The sequence below is a fragment of the Myotis lucifugus genome, unplaced genomic scaffold (assembly GCF_000147115.1).
Source record: "Myotis lucifugus unplaced genomic scaffold, Myoluc2.0 scaffold_0, whole genome shotgun sequence".
Lineage (NCBI taxonomy): Eukaryota > Metazoa > Chordata > Mammalia > Chiroptera > Vespertilionidae > Myotis > Myotis lucifugus.
In genome coordinates, this window is record NW_005871048.1 from 11498809 (window position 1) to 11518103 (window position 19295).

Consider the following 19295-nt stretch of genomic DNA (forward strand, 5'->3'; position numbering starts at 1 on the left):
TGATACAAATTCTTATATGGAATGCAATACACCATATAAAACCACAGAATTTTAGAAATCTTCTTAGTCCAAATACCAGATAAAAACTGCGATAGAAGATTTTAAGTTACCTGACCAAAAAAGCCAGCGTGTTAGTGACAAAACTAGGACTAAACCAGATGTGTATTCGCATCTCTGATGCAATATTTGCTATCTACTTTTTATAAGGTTGGAAAAGAATAATCACAAAGTCAAGCCATAATTTATAGTTGAAACAGTGCCTGATTAGATCAATCAAGTTTCTGCACGTCTATCATATGCAGTGCACTATGGTGGGTTTTAGTTTCTTATGGGATAAGAGATTAAGAGACTGATATGACAGAAAGTAATAGTGATGGCAAAGACATTAAATTATAAAGGTGTAAGAGAAATAAAAAAATACAATTAAAATATAAAAACAGAAACCAGGTATACCTGTCTCAACTATTAAATTAACAGCCATAAGTTAATAGCAAAATTTACAAATATTTATCAATTTAAGTGCAGCATGATATAACCTTTTATGAAATAAAACTTTCTACATGGTAAAAAGTAATTATGTTCAGATAAGAATGACTTCTCTATTATCCTATTTTTCATAATATGCATTATATACCTTAAAATACTAAAGTGTAGGCTTCTTTGACTAAACCTGTGATTATTTACAGTGGGACTCGTTAAAGTTCAGTTTTTGAATTGTCAATGAGGAAATTTCTTAATCTTATTAAGAAATCAATTATAGCCCTAACCAGTTTGGCTCAGTGGAAAAGCGAGGCCTGCAGACTGAAGGGTCCCAGGTTCAATTCCGGTCCAGGGCATGTACCTTGGTTGCGGGCACAACCCCAGTAGGGGGTGTGCAGGAGGCAGCTGATCAATGTTTCTCTCTCATTGATGTTTCTAACTCTCTATCCCTCTCACTTCCTCTCTGTAAAAAATCAATAAAATATATTTTTAAAAAAATCAATGATATAAACATGGGGGAACATTTATAAAACTATTTGAGAGCACATTATTTTCATGAACCCCATTAATTTAAAAGTATTTATAATAGTTGGCAAGTTAATTATAAGTAATTTTATTTTTTAAAGTTATTTTTGTTGCAGTATGTGTGACATGTAACACTACAAAGTATAAGTAATTCTTAGTTTTTTATTTAAAATAGAAAAATATATTAGCTGAATTCTAATCTATATACAGAAATGCCTATACATATACACATAGACACAGATTTAAAAAGCAGACTTCAGTCTTGTTTGTAATAATAAAATAAAGTATGTAATCTAAAATTTAATGAACAGATCTATTCACTCTAAGGCAGTGGTTCTCAACCTTCCTAATGCCGCGACCCTTTAATACAGTTCCTCATGTTGTGGTGACCCCCAATTTCATTGTTACAAATTGAACATAATTAAAGCACAGTGATTAATCACAAAAACAATATGTAATTATATATGTGTTTTCCGATGGTCTTAGGCAACCCCTGTGAAAGGGTAGTTCGACCCCCAAAGGGATAGTGACCCACAGGTTGAGAACCGCTGCTCTAAGGAATAGCCTGTAGTCATTACAAAGAATGAAGTTGCTCTAGATATGTTTATAAGGCAAAGCTTTTCAAATTACTAAGTGAAAACAAGAAATATGCAAACTAGCATACATAGTTTGATCTTAAGATCACACTTTTATATGTTAGTCAATGCAAAATTAATTTTCTAGAATGACACACAAGAAATTGGGAAGGAGGACTAAAATTCGGAGAGACTCTAATTTACATTTTACATTTTATACTTCCTTATAATGTTCAAATTTTTACCATATACATATATTGCCTTATATAAAATCCTATATAATAAAGATGTAATATGGAAATGGTTGTTACACCGTGAAGCGTTAACGACCGACCTTATAAGTACCAGATCAGGGATCACAGGAGGGTGGGGCAGCGAGATACAAGCGGGCAGAGAGCTACAGGAGGGGGCAGGGCAGAAAGCTATGAGGGGAGGGGCGAGGGGGTGGAGGGAGCAACAGGAGGGCGGGGCAGCGGGTGGAGAGCTACAGGAGGGGGCAGGGCAGCAAGTTATGAGGGGGGCGGGGGAAGCTACAGGAGGGCGGGGCAGCGAGCAGAGAGCTACTGGAGGGCGGCAGCAAGCTACTAGCACATGGATTCATGTGCAGGGCTACTAGTACTTTTATAAAATTCTTAAAAAGAACAAACAAGATTGTATATCTTTAAAAAATTTTTTTAAGTATATTTTTATTGATTTCAGAGAAAAAGAGAGAGATAGAAACATCAATGATGAGAGAGAATCATTGACCGGCTGCCTCCTGCATACCCCACATGGGGGACTAAGCCTGCAAACCAGGCAAGTGCCCTGACCGGGAATTCAACCGTGATCTCCTGGTTCATAGGTTGACGCTCAATCACTGAGCCATGCCAGTCAGGCTAAAAAATTCTTTAAGTTAGATTTATAGCTAACATAGGTGGCAATTAATTCACCTGATCAAATTAATTAAAATTAAAAAACTTTTACCATAAACAGATTAAACAGTATATATTCTAAACATACAAAGATTAGAATTGTCTATGAAATGCTTTACTTACAATCCTCCTTCTAAGAAATTACAAACATTTTCATCTCTCTTAGATACCAAATGGAATGTCTCCCTGATGATTTGCTGTTGTGTATCTTCACTCTGAGAAAGAATAATTCATATATGTTAGGATTGGATTTGTAGGTTTAACAGCATTTAAAATGTTTAAAAATAGGTTTCTGGTTAAGATGGTGGAGTAGTAAACGCTGTGTTCATCTCCTCCCACGACCACATCAAAATTACAAAGAAACTATAGGAAAACCATCATTGAGAACCTTCTGAAGACTAGCTAAGGATATACTGAAGTGCCATAACTAAGGATATACTGAAGAAGCCACATGGAGTCAAGGGGGTGGGGGGTGAAGATGCCAAATGGGCTGGTCCCACACCAACATGTGGTGGCTAAAAATCGAGAGGGATATCTTGGCTGCTTAGGTGCCACCTGAGAAGTGAGGGGTCCCAGCCCCACACTAGGCTCCCCAGACCAGGATTCCAGGGTTGGGAAGAGAAGTCCCCATAACTTCTGACTATAAAAACCAGAGGGATTGTAACTGAGTGAGATGGAGGGTTGCTGGAGTTCCAAGCATTTGTCTTAAAGGGCTGGCACACAGACTTACTTGCTGACAGATTTACTCGCTGTGGGGAGGCAGCTCAAAAGGTTCCAGGGACATACGGAGCAGACTGATTTATCTGGCTTCAGAATGAGGGCTGGAGGGGCAGCTTTTGCCCAGACAGAAGTGCTGGCAGAGAACACTGTTCCTTTGTTGATCCCTCCCTCAACCCAGCCTGCACTCGCAGGTGGGTGCTGCATCTGAGCCTCCATCCACCTAGCTAACAGAGTTAACCCAACCCTGGTGATTCCCTGAGACCCCACCTCACCCAACTTGCAAGTACACCCAAGCTGCTTCCAGTGGCTTTTCCATACAAACAGCCTGTCTTTGGCTCATGCTTCAGACTTTCCCAAAATCTCTTAAAGGTTTACAAATCCAAAGAAGCAGCATCTGTCCTTACTGTGCCCTGTTTCTCTTGCAAAGCAGCCCCAAGCCTGACAACAGTGGTAGCCAGCCTCAGTCACCTTAGCCTCTCCCAGGCACCTCCAAACCCAGTCAAGGGGCAACTATCTGTAGATCACTTTGCAGCTCATAGCAAGTAGCCCAGATAGGGCAAAGGCAACAGCTAACTTTGGCCTGCACCAGAGTCCCTCCCAACAACTTTAAAGGTTGGGATACACTCGAAGTGCAGACTTTGCAGGCGTCAGAATAAGCCTGACAACAGTGGTAGCCAGCCTCAGTCACCTTAGCCTCTCCCAGGCACCTCCAAACCCAGTCAAGGGGCAACTATCTGTAGATCACTTTGCAGCTCATAGCAAGTAGCCCAGATAGGGCAAAGGCAACAGCTAACTTTGGCCTGCACCAGAGTCCCTCCCAACAACTTTAAAGGTTGGGATACACTCGAAGTGCAGACTTTGCAGGCGTCAGAATCCTAAAGCAAATCCTGCTCTGTAGGGCCAACTCTGCACAACAGCTCCTCCACTGTGGTCAGAGCCAGTCCTCACAACCAATCAGCCTGAGGGTCAATCTCTCCCATTGATGTGCCAACAGTAATCAAGGCTCAACTACAACAGGAGTGACACACAACCTACACGACTGGCTCACTGGGCCCCTCATGACACTTAGTCCATAAGGCCACTCTATCAAGACCAAGAAACATGGCAGCTCTACCTAATACACAGAAACAAACACAGGGGAATAAAGAAACATGTCCCAAATGAAAGAACAGAACACAACTCCAGAAATAGAACTAAACAAAATGGAGATAAACAATCTACCAGATGCAGAGTTCAAAACACTGGTTATAAGTATGCTCAATTATCTCAGTGAGATCAACAAAGACAGGAAACATAAAAATGGAGAAAGAAAAGATAAAAAAGAACAGTCAGAAATGAATAATACAATAACTGAAATGAAGAAAACATTAGAGAAAATCAACAGTATATTAGATGAATCAAAGGACTGAATCAGCAATTTGGAAGATAAGGCAGGAGAAAACACCTAATCAGTATAGCAGAAAGAACCCAAAAACAAAATAAAGCAAAAAAACAAGTATTGTTTCAGGGGCCTCTGGGACAACTTAAAGCACACCAACATTGGCATCATAGGAGTACCAGGAGGAGAAGAGAGAGAGCCAGGGATTGAAAACCTATCTGAAGAACTAATGACTGAAAACTTCCATAGCCTGGCAAAGGAAATAGACATATAAGCCCAGGAAGCACAGAGTCCTAAACAAGATGAACCCAAAGAGGCCCACACTAAGACACATCATAACTAAAATGCCAAAGGTTAAAGACAAAGAGAGACTCTAAACAGAAGCAAGAGAAAGACAGATAGTTACCTAACTATAAGACTGTCAGCTGATTTCTTAACAGAAACATTTCAGGCCAGAAAGGATAAGCATAATGTATTCAAAGTGATGAAAAGCAAGGGACGACAACCAATATTATTCTACCCAGCAAAGCTATCATTTAGAATCAAAGGACAGATAAAGAGCTTCCCAAACAAGAAAAAGTTAAAGAAATTCATCACTACCAAACCAGTGTTACAAGAAATGTTAAAGGGATGTCTTTAAGAAGAAAGGAAAAAAGATCAAAATCATGAATAATAAAATGTCAACAAGTACATATCTACCAACAATTACTTTAAAAGTAAATGGAGTAAATGCTCCAATCAAAAGACATAGGGTAGCTGAGTGGATAAGTAACCAAGACCCTTACAATCGCTGCCTAAAGAGACTCACTTCAGATGGAAAGACACACAGAGACAGAAAATAAAGAGATGGAAAAATAAATTTTTTAAAAATGGAAATTAAAACAAACAAACAGCTGGGGTAGCAACACTTATACCAGACAAAATAGACTTTAAAACAAAGGTTATAACAAGAGACAAAGAAAAACCCAGAAATTTCACTTCTTGGTATTTATCCAAAGAAATTCAAAGCACTAATTCAAAAAGACAGAAAAATCCTTATGTTCACTGCAGCATTATTTACAATAGCCAAGATACAGAAGCAACTTAAGTATCCACCATAGATGAATGTATAAAAAAGAAAGGAAGGGTACATATATACAACGAAATATTACTCAGCCATAAAAATGAATGAAATCTTGACATCTGCAACAACATGGATGGACCTAGAGCATATTATGCTAAGTAAAATAAGTCAGCCACAGAAAGACAAATACCTTATGATTTTACTTATATGTGAAATTTAAAAAACAAAATAAATGAACAAATGAAACAAACAAATTCATAGATACAGAGAACATTTTGATGGCTATCAGATGGAGGGAGGTTAGAAGAATGGGTAAAAAAGGGTAAGAGATTCAGAAGTACAAATTGCTAGTTACAAAACAGTCAATAAAAAGCATAAGCTCAGGTGAGGATTTAAAATAATAATAAATAATATTGTAATAACTATGTATCATGTCAGATGGGTACTAGATTTATTGTGGTGATCACCTTGTAAGTTATATAAATGTCTAATTACTATGTTGTACACCTGAAACTAACAATATTTTATGTCAAATGTAATTGAGAAATAAATAATTATCAATAAAAATAATTTTTAAAATGCAAGATAGTGATATCTGTTGGGAAATTCATCTGATAGTTCCTTGAAGAACTTACATATCACATCTCACAGAAATAGAACCCAACATTTTCTTATGAAAAAAACAAAACAAAACAAAAATCAATGCTTTAGCAGGGGTCCTCAAACTACGGCCCTCGGGCCACATGCTGCCCGCCGAAAACATTTATCCGGCCCGCCGGGTGTTTTTGACACCGCTGCCTGTTGCCTAGCAGCCGACTCGTTTCTTTTTAAACTATAGTCTGGCCCTACAACAGTCTGAGGGACAGTGAACTGGCCCCTGTTTAAAAAGTTTGAGGACCCCTGCTTTATAGTTTACCACTACAATATAACTAGCTTATTTCTACGTTTCAAGACCAACAAGAAAAATATTAGACAAGGGAATTATAGACATTAGTAAAAGGGACACTAGATATTAAATAGTTAAAGTCCACTGTTTTATAAATGAGTAAACTGAAATAGAGAAGTTATAAATAATTCATATAGCTAATCTATTTTTTAATGGAACAAAGTCTGGAGCTTCTAATTAAGTAAGCTTAACTAAATGCAAATTGAGGTAAGAGGCCATCCATCTTACTCAACTTTATATGTTATCAGAAAATGGGTTCTTGTATGTGCCCTGACTGGGGATCAAACCTTCAACCTTGGCATATTGGGATGATGCTCTGACCAACTAAGCTAACCAGCTAGGGTGCAATATACAGATCATGTATCATAAAAATGTACACTTGAAACTTATAAGATCCTATTAACTAATGTCCCAATAAATGTAATTTAAAAAGAAAAATGGAAACCAGAATAAAGAATAAACTATGTAAGATGCTCATGTTCTCACAGGAACAAAAGAGAAAGAGGGGTGAGGGGAATCCCCTGCTAATTTAAACTATAATCACATCATCAAGTACCCATACTATTGATGAATATGTCTAATAATATCAAGTATTGTCAAGAATGCATAACAACAAAGCACTTATACAATACTAGAAGAACTGTAAATTGGTACGACCTCTTCCGAAAACAGATCAGCATTACCTAGTACCTAGTAAAGCTAAACATGCAAGTACCCTAGGACAATGTTATTCAACTCCTAGTTATGTCCTAGAGAAATTATAAAAGCTTATAGCAGCACTGTTTGTAACAGTAAGAAAACTACAATGTAAACGTCCATTAATCGTAGAATGTATAAATAAACTGTGGTTTATTTGTGCATGGAACATTACACAGCAATGAAAATTAATGACTACAGTAGATATAATGCCAATGGTGATCTTAGAAATGTTGAATTGGTTTTTTTTTTAAATTAAGTCACAGAAGACTATAAACACCATCATTCTATTTTTAGTTCAAAAACATGCAAGACTAAACAATAAATTGTCTAAAGACAAAAATATGTGGCAAAACAAAAATATAATATTATTTTAAAAATTCAAAATGGTAGTTATAGAGAGAAAACAGGATGAAATAAAAGAGAAATACAGAAAGACTTCAAAGTTATTGGCAATTTTTCTGATAAAAGGGTGGTGAACGCATAGTAATGAGGGCACTACTTATCACATTTTACAGATATTTATTATATAAATATTCTTTTGTACCTATTCAATATTTCATTAAAAAGTTGAAAGGGCCGAAACCGGTTTGGCTCAGTGGATAGAGCATCGGCCTGAGGACTGAAAGGTCTCAGGTTCGATTCCGGTCAAGGGCATGTACCTAGGTTGTGGGCACATCCCCAGTAGGAGAGGTGCAGGAGGCAGCTGGTCGATGTTTCTCTCTCATCGATGTTTCTAACTCTCTATCTCTCTCCCTTCCTATAAAAAATCAATAAAATATATTTTAAAAAAACAAGTTGAAAGGGGGGAGCCATGTATAAGACAGTTGCCCTTTTCCTTCATGATGTTTGCTTTATTGTCACCTCCTTCTAGTCTTCATCTAGAGCAGCGGTTCTCAACCTGTGGGTTGCGACCCCTTTGGGGGTTAAACGACCCTTTCACAGGGGTCGCCTAAGACCATCGGAAAACACATATATAATTACATATTGTTTTTGTGATTAATCACTATACTTTAATTATGTTCAATTTGTAACAATGAAATTGGGGGTCACCACAACATGAGGAACTGTATTAAAGGGTCGCAGCATTAGGAAGGTTGAGAACCACTGATCTAGAGCTAAATGGTGGCCCTTAGATGACCTTATCTACTCTTGTGGTTTCTTTTTTTTTTTTTTAATTAAATCTTTATTGTTCAGATTATTACATTTGTTCCTCTTTTTTCCCCCCATCCTCTCAGTTCCCGCTCCACCCTCTGCCCTCACTCCCCACCCACTGTCCTCATCCATAGGTGCACGATTTTTGTCCAGTCTCTTCCCGCATCTCCCACACCCTTTTCCCCCCCAAGAATAGTCAGTCCATTCCCTTTCTATGTCCCTGATTCTATTATAATCACCAGTTCATTCTGTACATCAGATTATTTATTCACTTGATTCTTAGATTCACTTGTTGATAGATGCATGTTTGTTGTTCATAATTTGTATCTTTACCTTTTTCTTCTTCTTCCTCTTCTTAAAGGATACCTTTCAGCATTTCATATAATACTGGTTTGGTGGTGATGAACTCCTTTAGCTTTTCCTTATCTGTGAAGCTCTTTATCTGACCTTCAATTCTGAATGATAGCTTTGCTGGATAAAGTAGTCTTGGTTGTAGGTTCTTGGTATTCATCACTTTGAATATTTCTTGCCATTCCCTTCTGGCCTGCAAAGTTTCTGTTGAGAAATCAGCTGACAGTCGTATGGGTATTCCCTTGTAGGTAATTGACTTTCTTTCTCTTGCTGCTTTTAAGATTCTCTCTTTGTCTTTTGCTCTTGGCATTTTAATTATGATGTGTCTTGGTGTGGTCCTGTTTGGATTCCTTTTGTTTGGGGTTCTCTGCGCTTCTTGGACCTGTAAGTCCATTTCTTTCACCAGGTGGGGGAAGTTTTCTGTCATTATTTCTTCAAATAGGTTTTCAATATCTTGCTCTCTCTCATCTTCTGGCACCCCTATTATTCTGATGTTTGTACGCTTGAAACTGTCCCAGAGCTCCTTACACTATCTTCGTATTTTCGGATTCTTTTTTCATTTTGCTTTTCTGGTTGGGTGTTTTTTGCTTCTTCGCATTTCAAATCTTTGACTTGATTCTTGCGCTCCTCTGGTCTGCTATTGGGTGTCTGTATAATATTCTTTATTTCAGTCCGTGTATGCTTAATTTCTAGTTGGTTCTTTATCATAGCATCGAGGGTCTCATTAGATTTCGTGAGGCTCTCATCAAGTTTATTGGCAGCTTCTAGCACATTATTGAAAGACCTTAAAAGTCCGTTTTTAGCTCTATATCCTCCATTTCTGTCATGTTTCTTTGTCTCCGCATTTTTTATGCTTTCTTGGTACACGCCCTTGTGGTCTTTGTGCGCAGTCTTGTTGTAGTTAAGCCTTGATTGTTGTCGGCAATACTGGGGGTGAATTGACCTCCAGGCTAACTTGCTATGAGAGTCAGCTGTGTCTGCAGTGGGAGAGCTTCTGTTCTGGATCTCTAGGGCGGTGCTAGTCTAGCCTTTGCCTAAGGCTATCTGGCAAATGCCTCTGTGCAGGGCTTGGGCGGGGCAGGTCCCCAGGGATCTACAGGGCGGGCAAATCGAGCAGTTATGGCTGCTCTCAGTTCCGTCCCCAGTGGCTCTGCAACTGCTGCAAACCTCGGAGAGAAAGCTGCCTCCCCGCTTCTCCCGTTTGAGTCTGTGTCCCTAGAGACTCGCCCGGATCTGGAGCTCAGAGTCTGAAACTCCCTCCCGATTGAAAACAACAACCACGCCCTACGCCGCCAGCCTGCTCCACATGCACTCCGCACCTTAGTATTTCACTTCAGCACTGCGCCTCCTCTGAGTCTGGGTATGGTTTCCTCTTTCCTCCTAGTTGTAGAACTTCCACTCAGCCAGCCTTCCTGTGGTTCTGGATGATGTCCGTTCCGTCTTTTAGTTGTATTTTTGAAGAGGTTGTTCGAGGCAGCAAACTCCGGCGTTAACCTATGCCGCCATCTTGGTTCTCCCTACTCTTGTGGTTTCAACCATGTTATTATGTCCCTAATCTTTAATTCTCCCATATCTCCAGTGCCTAAAAGAAGGCAACATTCTTTTCTGAATTGGGATAGTATTTCCAGCTTCCAACTATACAGCTCCACTAATAGCTATAAAGTCATATTAAAACCCACTTTTTGAAGACTAAAAACATTACATTTTTTTCTAAAACCAATTTTTCTTACTATATTCTAATCTCAGTTAATAACATCACCATTCACCAGACTCTTAAGGCAAAAATCTTTAAGGTTCCTTTCCTTTCAATTCACATGTACATTCAGTCACCAAGTCCTGTTAATTCTATTTCAGAAATAGGAAAGCTAGATTCAAAGACATTACCTCAACTCAGATTCTTATTCTTACTCAGAATACTGTAAGAACCACCTAAATGTTCACTCTGTCACCTCTCTCTACTCCATCCTACAAGCCACCAGAATTACTTCCTAAAAAAACAGCATTTTTACCTACTTTCTTAAAGCCCTTTCATTTGATCTAAAAAGTTTCCATTTGATCTAATATAAAGTCCAAACTCCCTACCATGCCATAAAACACCCTCCAAAATCTAACGAGACTTATGTCTCAAAATCCATCTATTTCTTCTTCCCTATACAATCTTCTCCAACCATATTGAAGTTCTCGCCATTTACTCCCTTCCTGTTTTCCTACATCCTCACTCCATTCTCTAACAACATCCTTTTAAGACTTAACTGAAACATGATAATTCTATGAAGTTCTTTTTTACTTTCTCAGGAAAAATTAGTTCCTTCTTCATTGCTTCCTTGGCATTATTTCTATTCCTGTTATACGCTTATAATGAAGTGTTCAAATTTCCTTTGTGCATATCTGAATTCTACCAGACTCTGAGCTCCTCCAGGTATTCTTTGAATCTGAAATTCTCAACAAGTGGCTGGCATAGAGTAAACAATAAAAGTGTGCTGAATAAGTGAATATGTAATCTAAAAGATAGGATCCACATCCCTTTATCTTATCAAATATCTAGGTTATCTTACACACACACACACACACACTTACACACACACAGCGGTAATGAAGTAAAAACAATACAATGTAGTAGTTAAAAGTATGAGCCTTATTCATAAAAATTCCTGCACAATCTTTCATGTTGGCTAGATGCAGAAGTTCTCTTGATTCCTTCTCAAGAATGACAAACAAATGCTTACATGGAAGGTTCTATCTGATCAGGATGACCAATACTGGACTTTATGTGAGTAAGAAATAAACTTTTATTGTGTTAAGCCACTAAGATTTGGGGGATTGTTGTTACACCAATTGCAATTCTTATACTAGCTAAAACTGCCTGATCAACTCAAGTAAAGCTCATACAGACAACTTCTAATCATGGATTCAGAGCTTCCAATTAGCTTTTAGTATCCTAGCCTTAGATAAGAGCAGACAACCAAGGATATTGGACATCTAACATAAAAACTAAGGACAAAATAGGGGGGAGGAGGGAAGCAACTCAGAGGAAACAAACCAAGTAGGGAGAAGAAAATTTTAAAATATATACCATTAATATCAGAGAGATAAGAAAGGTAATACAACTATGAAACAAGAAAAGAAAGGCATACTAGTAAACAGTAACATTCAGAGATCAAAAAGGTGCTCATGAAAATTAAAAATATAAGGAGAAATTTTAATACTCATGAGAAAGACTGAAAAATAAACTTGAGAAAAACATCCAGAAAATAGAATCAAAGGGTAAAAAGATAGAAAACAGAAGAGAAAGGATTAAAAAAGTAGGACAGAGCCGAGGAATGCTGAATAAAAGTTTCAAAAAGAGAACACAGAAAACTGATAAATTTTTCAAGCAAGGAGGACAAGAGTTTTCAGAATAAAAGGGCCCATCAAGTACCCAGCACAATTGATGAAAATTGACTGATAGCAAGGACCTGTGAAACTTTAGAAACTGCAAACAAGAGTTTACATGCATTCTGGACAGTGAAAACAGATCACATGCAAAGAATAAGTACTCAGAATTATTACCGGCTTTTTGATAGCAATAGTGGAAACTAAAAGGTATGGAGCAATGCTATAAAACTGGGAATCAAAATGCAGGGTGATCAGATTTCCTACCACTGTTTCATAATCAAAGTCAAAAGAGATATATTTCAGTTAGTCACAATTCCTAGATTACATCAGTCTAAAGACAACTAGTTACAAAAGGCTATATTATAAATACTTCTTAATGCATGAATGAAAAATAAATTTTAAAAATTCAGTAACCCACTAATAAAACTTTCTCTTTTCCTATGTTCCTTTCCTGACCTTATCTATATATATAAAAGCCTAAGTGACCGGCCGACCGGCTGGTAGCTATGATGAGCAATGACCACCGGGGGCAAATGCTCTGAGTGGTAGCTATGATGCACACTGACCACCAGGGGGCAGACACTCAACGCAAAGATACTCAATGCAGGAGCTGCCGAGCTGCGGTGACTTGGCAGCAGCGGTTCTCGGGTGACTCACCCAGAACCAGAGAGGAGGGAGCCCGATTTTGGGGTGCATCACCTGAGAACCGCCTTCTTGCAATCCGGGACCCCTCGGGGGATGAGAGCTGGTTTTAGCCCGATCCCCGCAGGCCAGGCCGAGGGACCCCACCAGTACACAAATCCATGCACTGGGCCTCTCGTGCAGCAGTCGCCAACTGGTGGTCCGTGGACCATTGGTGATCTGTGAGGTCTGAAAGGTTGGCAATCGCTGCTCTACGGCATGTCATAAAAGGCAATGTCAGAACCAAAACTTCCCTCTTAATCCAACAGTAAATAAGTCATTATCCTTATTCCTCCATCCCATGTACACTCAGAGAAGAATTTTTTTAGAATATAAAGGATTACCAAGATGAAAAGAAACAGATCCTTTCTCAAAGCTTAACACAAGAAATAAAACATGAATATAATTGTTTTTTAAACTTTTATTTAATGTTCTATATATTGCCTTTATATACCAAAAAAGAAATAGATCTTTATTATCAAAATTAGAGGGCTATCCCTGACATATGAATAGTACAAATAGTGTCATAAGAACTAAAGGGGAACAAAGACTTTCAGCAGCAAGATTATCATCTTTAAAAGTGGCATACATTTAGGAAGGTCCATAAAGAATAGGTAGAATTCAGAAATACAAAGAATAGACAGAGTAAAGTTGCATGACATTTGAGGCATAAAGAAAAATTTGAGCTAAAGATTAAAATCAGGAAAACAAAAATCACATGGGAAATAATTAGTTCTTTGTGCATTAAAAAGAATAGAAGTCTGAAGATTAAGCTTCAAAGCACTCCAATAATGAGGAATCAGGAAAAATCCACAAATGTGATTTTTTTGCCAGGCTTCTCCCAGGTAGGAAGTCTGGCTAGAGACTTGGTGTATGTGGGTAGGCCTCACTTCAGGTGATCAGGATGGGGCTATCCTTAAATCCCAAAAGTTGAAGCAAGGTTCCAAGACAATTCAATGGGGAAAAGAATAGCCTTTTCAACAAATGGTGCAGGGAAAACTGGATATGCAAAAGAATGAAGTTAGATCCCTACCTCATACTATACAAAAACTCAAAATGGATCATAGACCTAAATGTAAAAACTAAAACTAACAGTTATTAATCTTTATGACCTTGGATAAAACAAAGATTTCTTAGATATAACACCAAAAGCATGAGCAAAGAAAAAAAAAGAGATAAAGTAGATGACATCAAAATTTAAAATCTTTGTGCTGCAAATGATATCAACAGGAGAATGATAACAACCCACAGAATGGGAACAAAATATTTGCAAATCATATATCTGATAAGAGATTTGCATCCAGAATACATAAAGAACTCTTACAACTCAATGATAATAATAAAAACACAACTTAAAAATAGACAAAGGATTTGAATAGACTTTTCTTCAAAGAAGATATGCAAATAGTAATAATCACTTGAAAAGATGCTCAACATCACCTGCCATTACAAAAATACAAATCAAACTCACAATGACATGTTACTTGACATCCACCAGGACTGCTAGAATAAAAGAGACAGACAATAGCAAGAATTAATGAGAATATGGAGAAATTGAAACTCTCATACATAGCAGATGGTAATATAAATGGTACAGTCACTTTGGAAAATAATCCAGCAGTTTTTTGAACAATTAAACACAGAGTTTCCATATGGCCTAGCAATTGCACTTCTAGATATATACCCAAGAGAAATAAAAACATATTTTCACACAAAAATTTCATATGCGTTCACATAAATGTCATAGCAGAATTATTCATAGTAGCCAAAAAGTAGAAACAACCCAAACATCCATCAACAAAATGTGGTATATCTATATAATGAAATATTTGGCCATAAAAAGAAATGAAGTATTGGTATATGCTACAACATGGATGCCTCCTGAAAGTATCATGCTAAGAAGCCAGTCACAAAAGACTACATATTTCATGATTCCATTTATATGAAATGTCTAGAATAGGCAAATCTATAGGCACAGAAAATAGATTAATGGTTGCCAACGGCTGTGGGGAGTGGGGGTTGCAGATTGACTGTTAATAGGTACTACGTTTTATTTATTTTTTATTTTTCATATACTTTTATTTATTTCAGAGAAGAAGGGAGAGGCAGAGAGAGATAGAAACATCAATAATGAGAATCATTGACCGGCTGCCTCCTACACACCCACTACTGGGGACTGAACCTGCAACCCAGACATGTGTCCTGAATGGGAATCCAACAGGGACCTCCTGGCTCACATAAGCTCAACCACTTATCAACACCAGCGAGGCTAGGTTTTATTTGGATTGATGAAAATGTCCTAAACTTAAATTATGTGCACAATGGTGAATACAATAAAATTAGGTAATTCTTTAAAAAGAAAAAGTTGGGGCAAGTTTTATAGCTACACTCTTTCCTAAAAAGTCTCCCTATAGATATATTCTCAGAAATAATAGTGGAGGAATTTGCATTTTGTAATAAGAAGGAAGTTCATTCCTAAATAAGACTCAGATAATTTAAACATTGGAGTATTTGAGAATAAAAATAAAAGAGGCAATTCAGTCTGAGGAAATACAAAGAATAGCTGGGAACAATCTCTGGAATGTTCTACAGTTCCTTTAGCTACATACTCTTCCAAATTTTCAATTGGGGAAGATGAAAAAGTTCTGGAGATAGATGATGGTGATATTGTACACAATGTGAATGTACTTATTGTCACAGGACTGTACACTTAAAATGGTAAATTCTGTTATATATATTTTACCTCTGCAAAAAATTATTTGAAACAATCACACTAAGATACATTAATGACAAGAAATAGCAAGACATATATATGGTGGGATGAACTAACAATTTTTCTCACTTAGGTACCACACAGGAATCAAAATGATCAATGGTTCTGGCAGACTGGCAAAGAGCCCTTTCTTCCTGGGCAACAAAGAGAACAATGACTGACAGCTACAAATTCCTGTAATTACACCAGATTTCAACCAAGGCAGGAAAGATGGAAATGCTTCTTAGTAATAATAGAACTGGTCTAGTGGGCTTCACATAACCTCTGCATGCCTCTAATTAAGAATGTGAGATGTCTAGGAAAAATAAATTATTTTCCTCTTGACTTGTGTTATTTACAAGTGTCTTAGAAAATGGAACCAGCTTGATCATTGGACTCAGTACAGAGGCTGCAGAGAATTGGAGCACTCACTTTTACCTTTACTCATACCTTTCCAGAGCCTAAGATAACTAGGTGGAAAAGAAAATAACTGAGCAGAGACAGCATCACTGCCTCTCCTGCAGAGGCCAGAGGCATTATTCAATTGTGCAAAATACAAGTAAGATTCAAGAAGAAATATCTTTTCTTGTAGAGTGTTGGGGATAATGTCATCAGACTGAAAGGTCTGGAGAAGGGGCTGCATGATTTGGCATGCAGGCCCAATCTGGCCCTGTCTTTCTCTCGGACCTCATCTCTTACCACTCTTCCCTGTAATCACTCAGCTTGCCTTCTTGCTATTTCTCAACACACCAAATTCGCTCCGATTTGAGGGATCCTGCACCTTTTCATGCCGTATTCTCATACACTCCTTTACCTCATTCAGTTCTCTTTTCAAATGTCAGGTTCACAAAGTTTTCCCTGATGATCTTTTCCCTGATGATCTTATCTAATACTAGAGGCCCGGTGCACTCAGGGTGGGGGGGTCCCTCAGCCTGGCCTGCGCCCTCTCGCAGTCCGGGAGCCTTTGGGGGATGAACGACTGATGGCTTAGGCCTGCTCCCCACAGTCAGCAGTCGACATCCTTAGCGCTGCCTTAGCACTGCTGCTACAACCGCTGCACTCCCCAGTCGTTAGCCCAGCTTCTGGCTGAGCAGTGCTCCCCCTGTGGGAGCGCACTGACCCCAGCCTCTCCCCCATCATGCTTTATCCCATTACACTTTTCATTTTTCTTCTTTCATAGACTAATCACAATCTTACATAATTTGTTTACTGTCTGTCTTCTATCACTAGAATGTAAACTCACAAGACAGGGATAACATCTATTTTACTTAGCACAATATTACCAGTGCTTAAAACAGGGCCATACAAACACAAATATTTGTTGAAAAAATATGAAAAGAGAAAAGGGAGTGTAATGCTCAGGTCAGGTAATATGCAACAAGGCCACTTCTCTTCTTAAGAGACTGTCTATAAGTGCCTCCTTGGGAGTCTTAAGAACTTAATACTCTATTAAATAGAATGATGCCTTTTATTCTTCCTGCAGTCGAAGGATTTGGTAAGGGGAAGGCTGAAAGGGCAGAATGGGCAAGGAATGTGAGTTTTATATAACAATTAGAGGCCCTGTGCACGAAATTCGTGCATGGGTGGGTCCTTAGGCCTGGCTGGCAATCAAGGCCGATCGGGGCCTTCCGGCTGCCATCCAGAGCCTTCCTGCCTGCTGCCGGCTGCCAACCGGGGCCTTCCTGTTGGTTACTGGCCTGGGCCTTCCTGCCAGCTGCTGGCTGGGGCCTGCCGGCGGGGGGGAGGGACCATGGGAGGTTGGCCAGCCGCAGAGAGGGACCAGAGGAGGTTGGTCAGCTGCGGGAGGTTGGCTGTGGGAGCGCATTGACCACCAAGAGGCAGCTCCTGCATTGAGCGTCTGCCCCCTGGTGGTCAGTGCACATCATAGCAACTAGTTGTTCCAGTCATTCCGGTCACTTACGCTTTTATATATATAGATATGCTTGAAAGGGACTGGTTCCTCTTTGGTCTACAACTCAGAATCACCTTGGCTTATTGGCAGCAGATAAGAATTCCATAACCTACAAGTACAAAGACGACTATAAGTGCTTACTTTCCAACAAAAATTAGCAAATACTTCCCTTCAGGATCAGAAAAGGGTAGGGCCCTAATACACTCAGTTTACATATATGAGTTCAATTTTGTAAAAAAGAAAGATATACACAGATAAAAAACATAAGCAAATTATTAAAGTGCTATTAACATATATTAAAGTACTATTTAAAGTTATTTTTTTAAAAAATATTTTTACTGATTTCAGAGAAGAAGGGAGAAGGAGATACAGAAACATCAATGATGAGAAAGAATCATTGATTAGCTGCCTCTGCACACCCCCCTACTGGGGATTGAGCCAGCAACCTGGGCATGTGCCCTTGACCAGAATCGAACCTGGGACCCTTCAGTCCACAGGCCGATGCTCTATCCACTGAGCCAAACCGGCTAGGGCTATATTAAAGTATTTTTAATGATTCTAACAATAGAGTACCCAGACATTAACAAATCTGGTTACCTTAAAGCCACAAATTTTTAATAAATCCAGCAACAGCTTTGATGCATTCATTTTGTGATACTAATGTCTAAAAAGTATATACTCTTCACTAGGACATTCTGAAAGGAAATCTAAAGAGTGGAGAAAATATAACTAAATGTTAATAGCTATCTGTAGAAATGAAATCAAGGATGACCTTTCAGATCTTAATACTTCAATATTTTCTACATTATCACAAAAAAGAATACATTTAAAAAATAAAACAAATGCTCATGGAAGGAGACCTGACTTGGGATGGAGAACACAAGAGTACAATATACAGATGATGAATTATAGAACTGTACACTTGAAACCTATATAATTTTATTAGCCAATAAATTCAATAAAAAGTTAAAACAATAAATACTTTAACAATCAACAACTTTGCTAAAGAAACATAAATATAAACACCCTAAACAAGGCCTTTCTCTGTTTATAAAGTCCAAGGAATGACCTATATCCCACTGCCCAACTTATAATCCTCCCCCTAAAGCCAAGAATCACTGTAATTTTAAATATTTTAATTCTTCCTTTAATTTTCGACAGGTTTAATCTTAATTTTTTTAAAAGCAAGTCTTCAAGCATACTACCTATAAAAACTGTGATCATATTAGAATGGAAATGTTCAATGATCCTTTGATATAAGAATACCTTGAACTGAGATATTTTGTGTGACATGTTGAGAATCACAAATTTCAAGGACCATTCCTGATATTAACAACCTCAGAAGCAATCTAAAATTACAGAGAAGAAAACATTAATATTTATTCAAAATAAATAACATGAGCTAATAGAGCGAGAATAGTGGACACCTGTTTGCATACCCAATGTCCATTCTTCTCTTTCACCTTTCCAACATAACACCAATTTTATTTTTTTTAAATATATTTTATTGATTTTTTTACAGAGAGGAAGGGAGAGGGATAGAGAGTTAGAAACATCGATGAGAGAGAAACATCCATCAGCTGCCTCCTGCACACCCCCCACCGGGGATGTGCCCGCAGCCAAGGTACATTCCCCTGACCAGAATCGAACCTGGGACTCCTCAGTCCACAGGCCGACGCTCTAGCCACTGAGCCAAACTGGTCAGGGCGACACCAGTTTTATTCATGTTTCCATCCTCATCCTCAGTTCCCAGGGTAGATCCTGATTAGTGTAAG

At 38.3% G+C, this 19295-nt stretch overlaps 1 protein-coding gene across 4 annotated transcripts in view; it reads right to left on the minus strand.

The window, feature by feature from the left end:
• The window catches only part of AP3S1 (adaptor related protein complex 3 sigma 1 subunit), a 54767-nt gene that overhangs the window by 29916 nt on the left and 5556 nt on the right, over positions 1-19295 (minus strand). For 2 of the 4 annotated variants that reach the window (XM_023746269.1, XM_006081131.3), the window contains exon 2: positions 2615-2706. The exons of 1 other annotated variant lie outside the window; for it this stretch is intronic. In XM_023746269.1, coding sequence (XP_023602037.1) covers positions 2615-2706 — 92 coding nt within the window. Of the gene's footprint in view, positions 1-2614; positions 2707-14327; positions 14360-19295 lie in introns of all 4 variants that reach the window. One more of the 4 variants, XM_023746237.1, reaches the window with a different exon arrangement.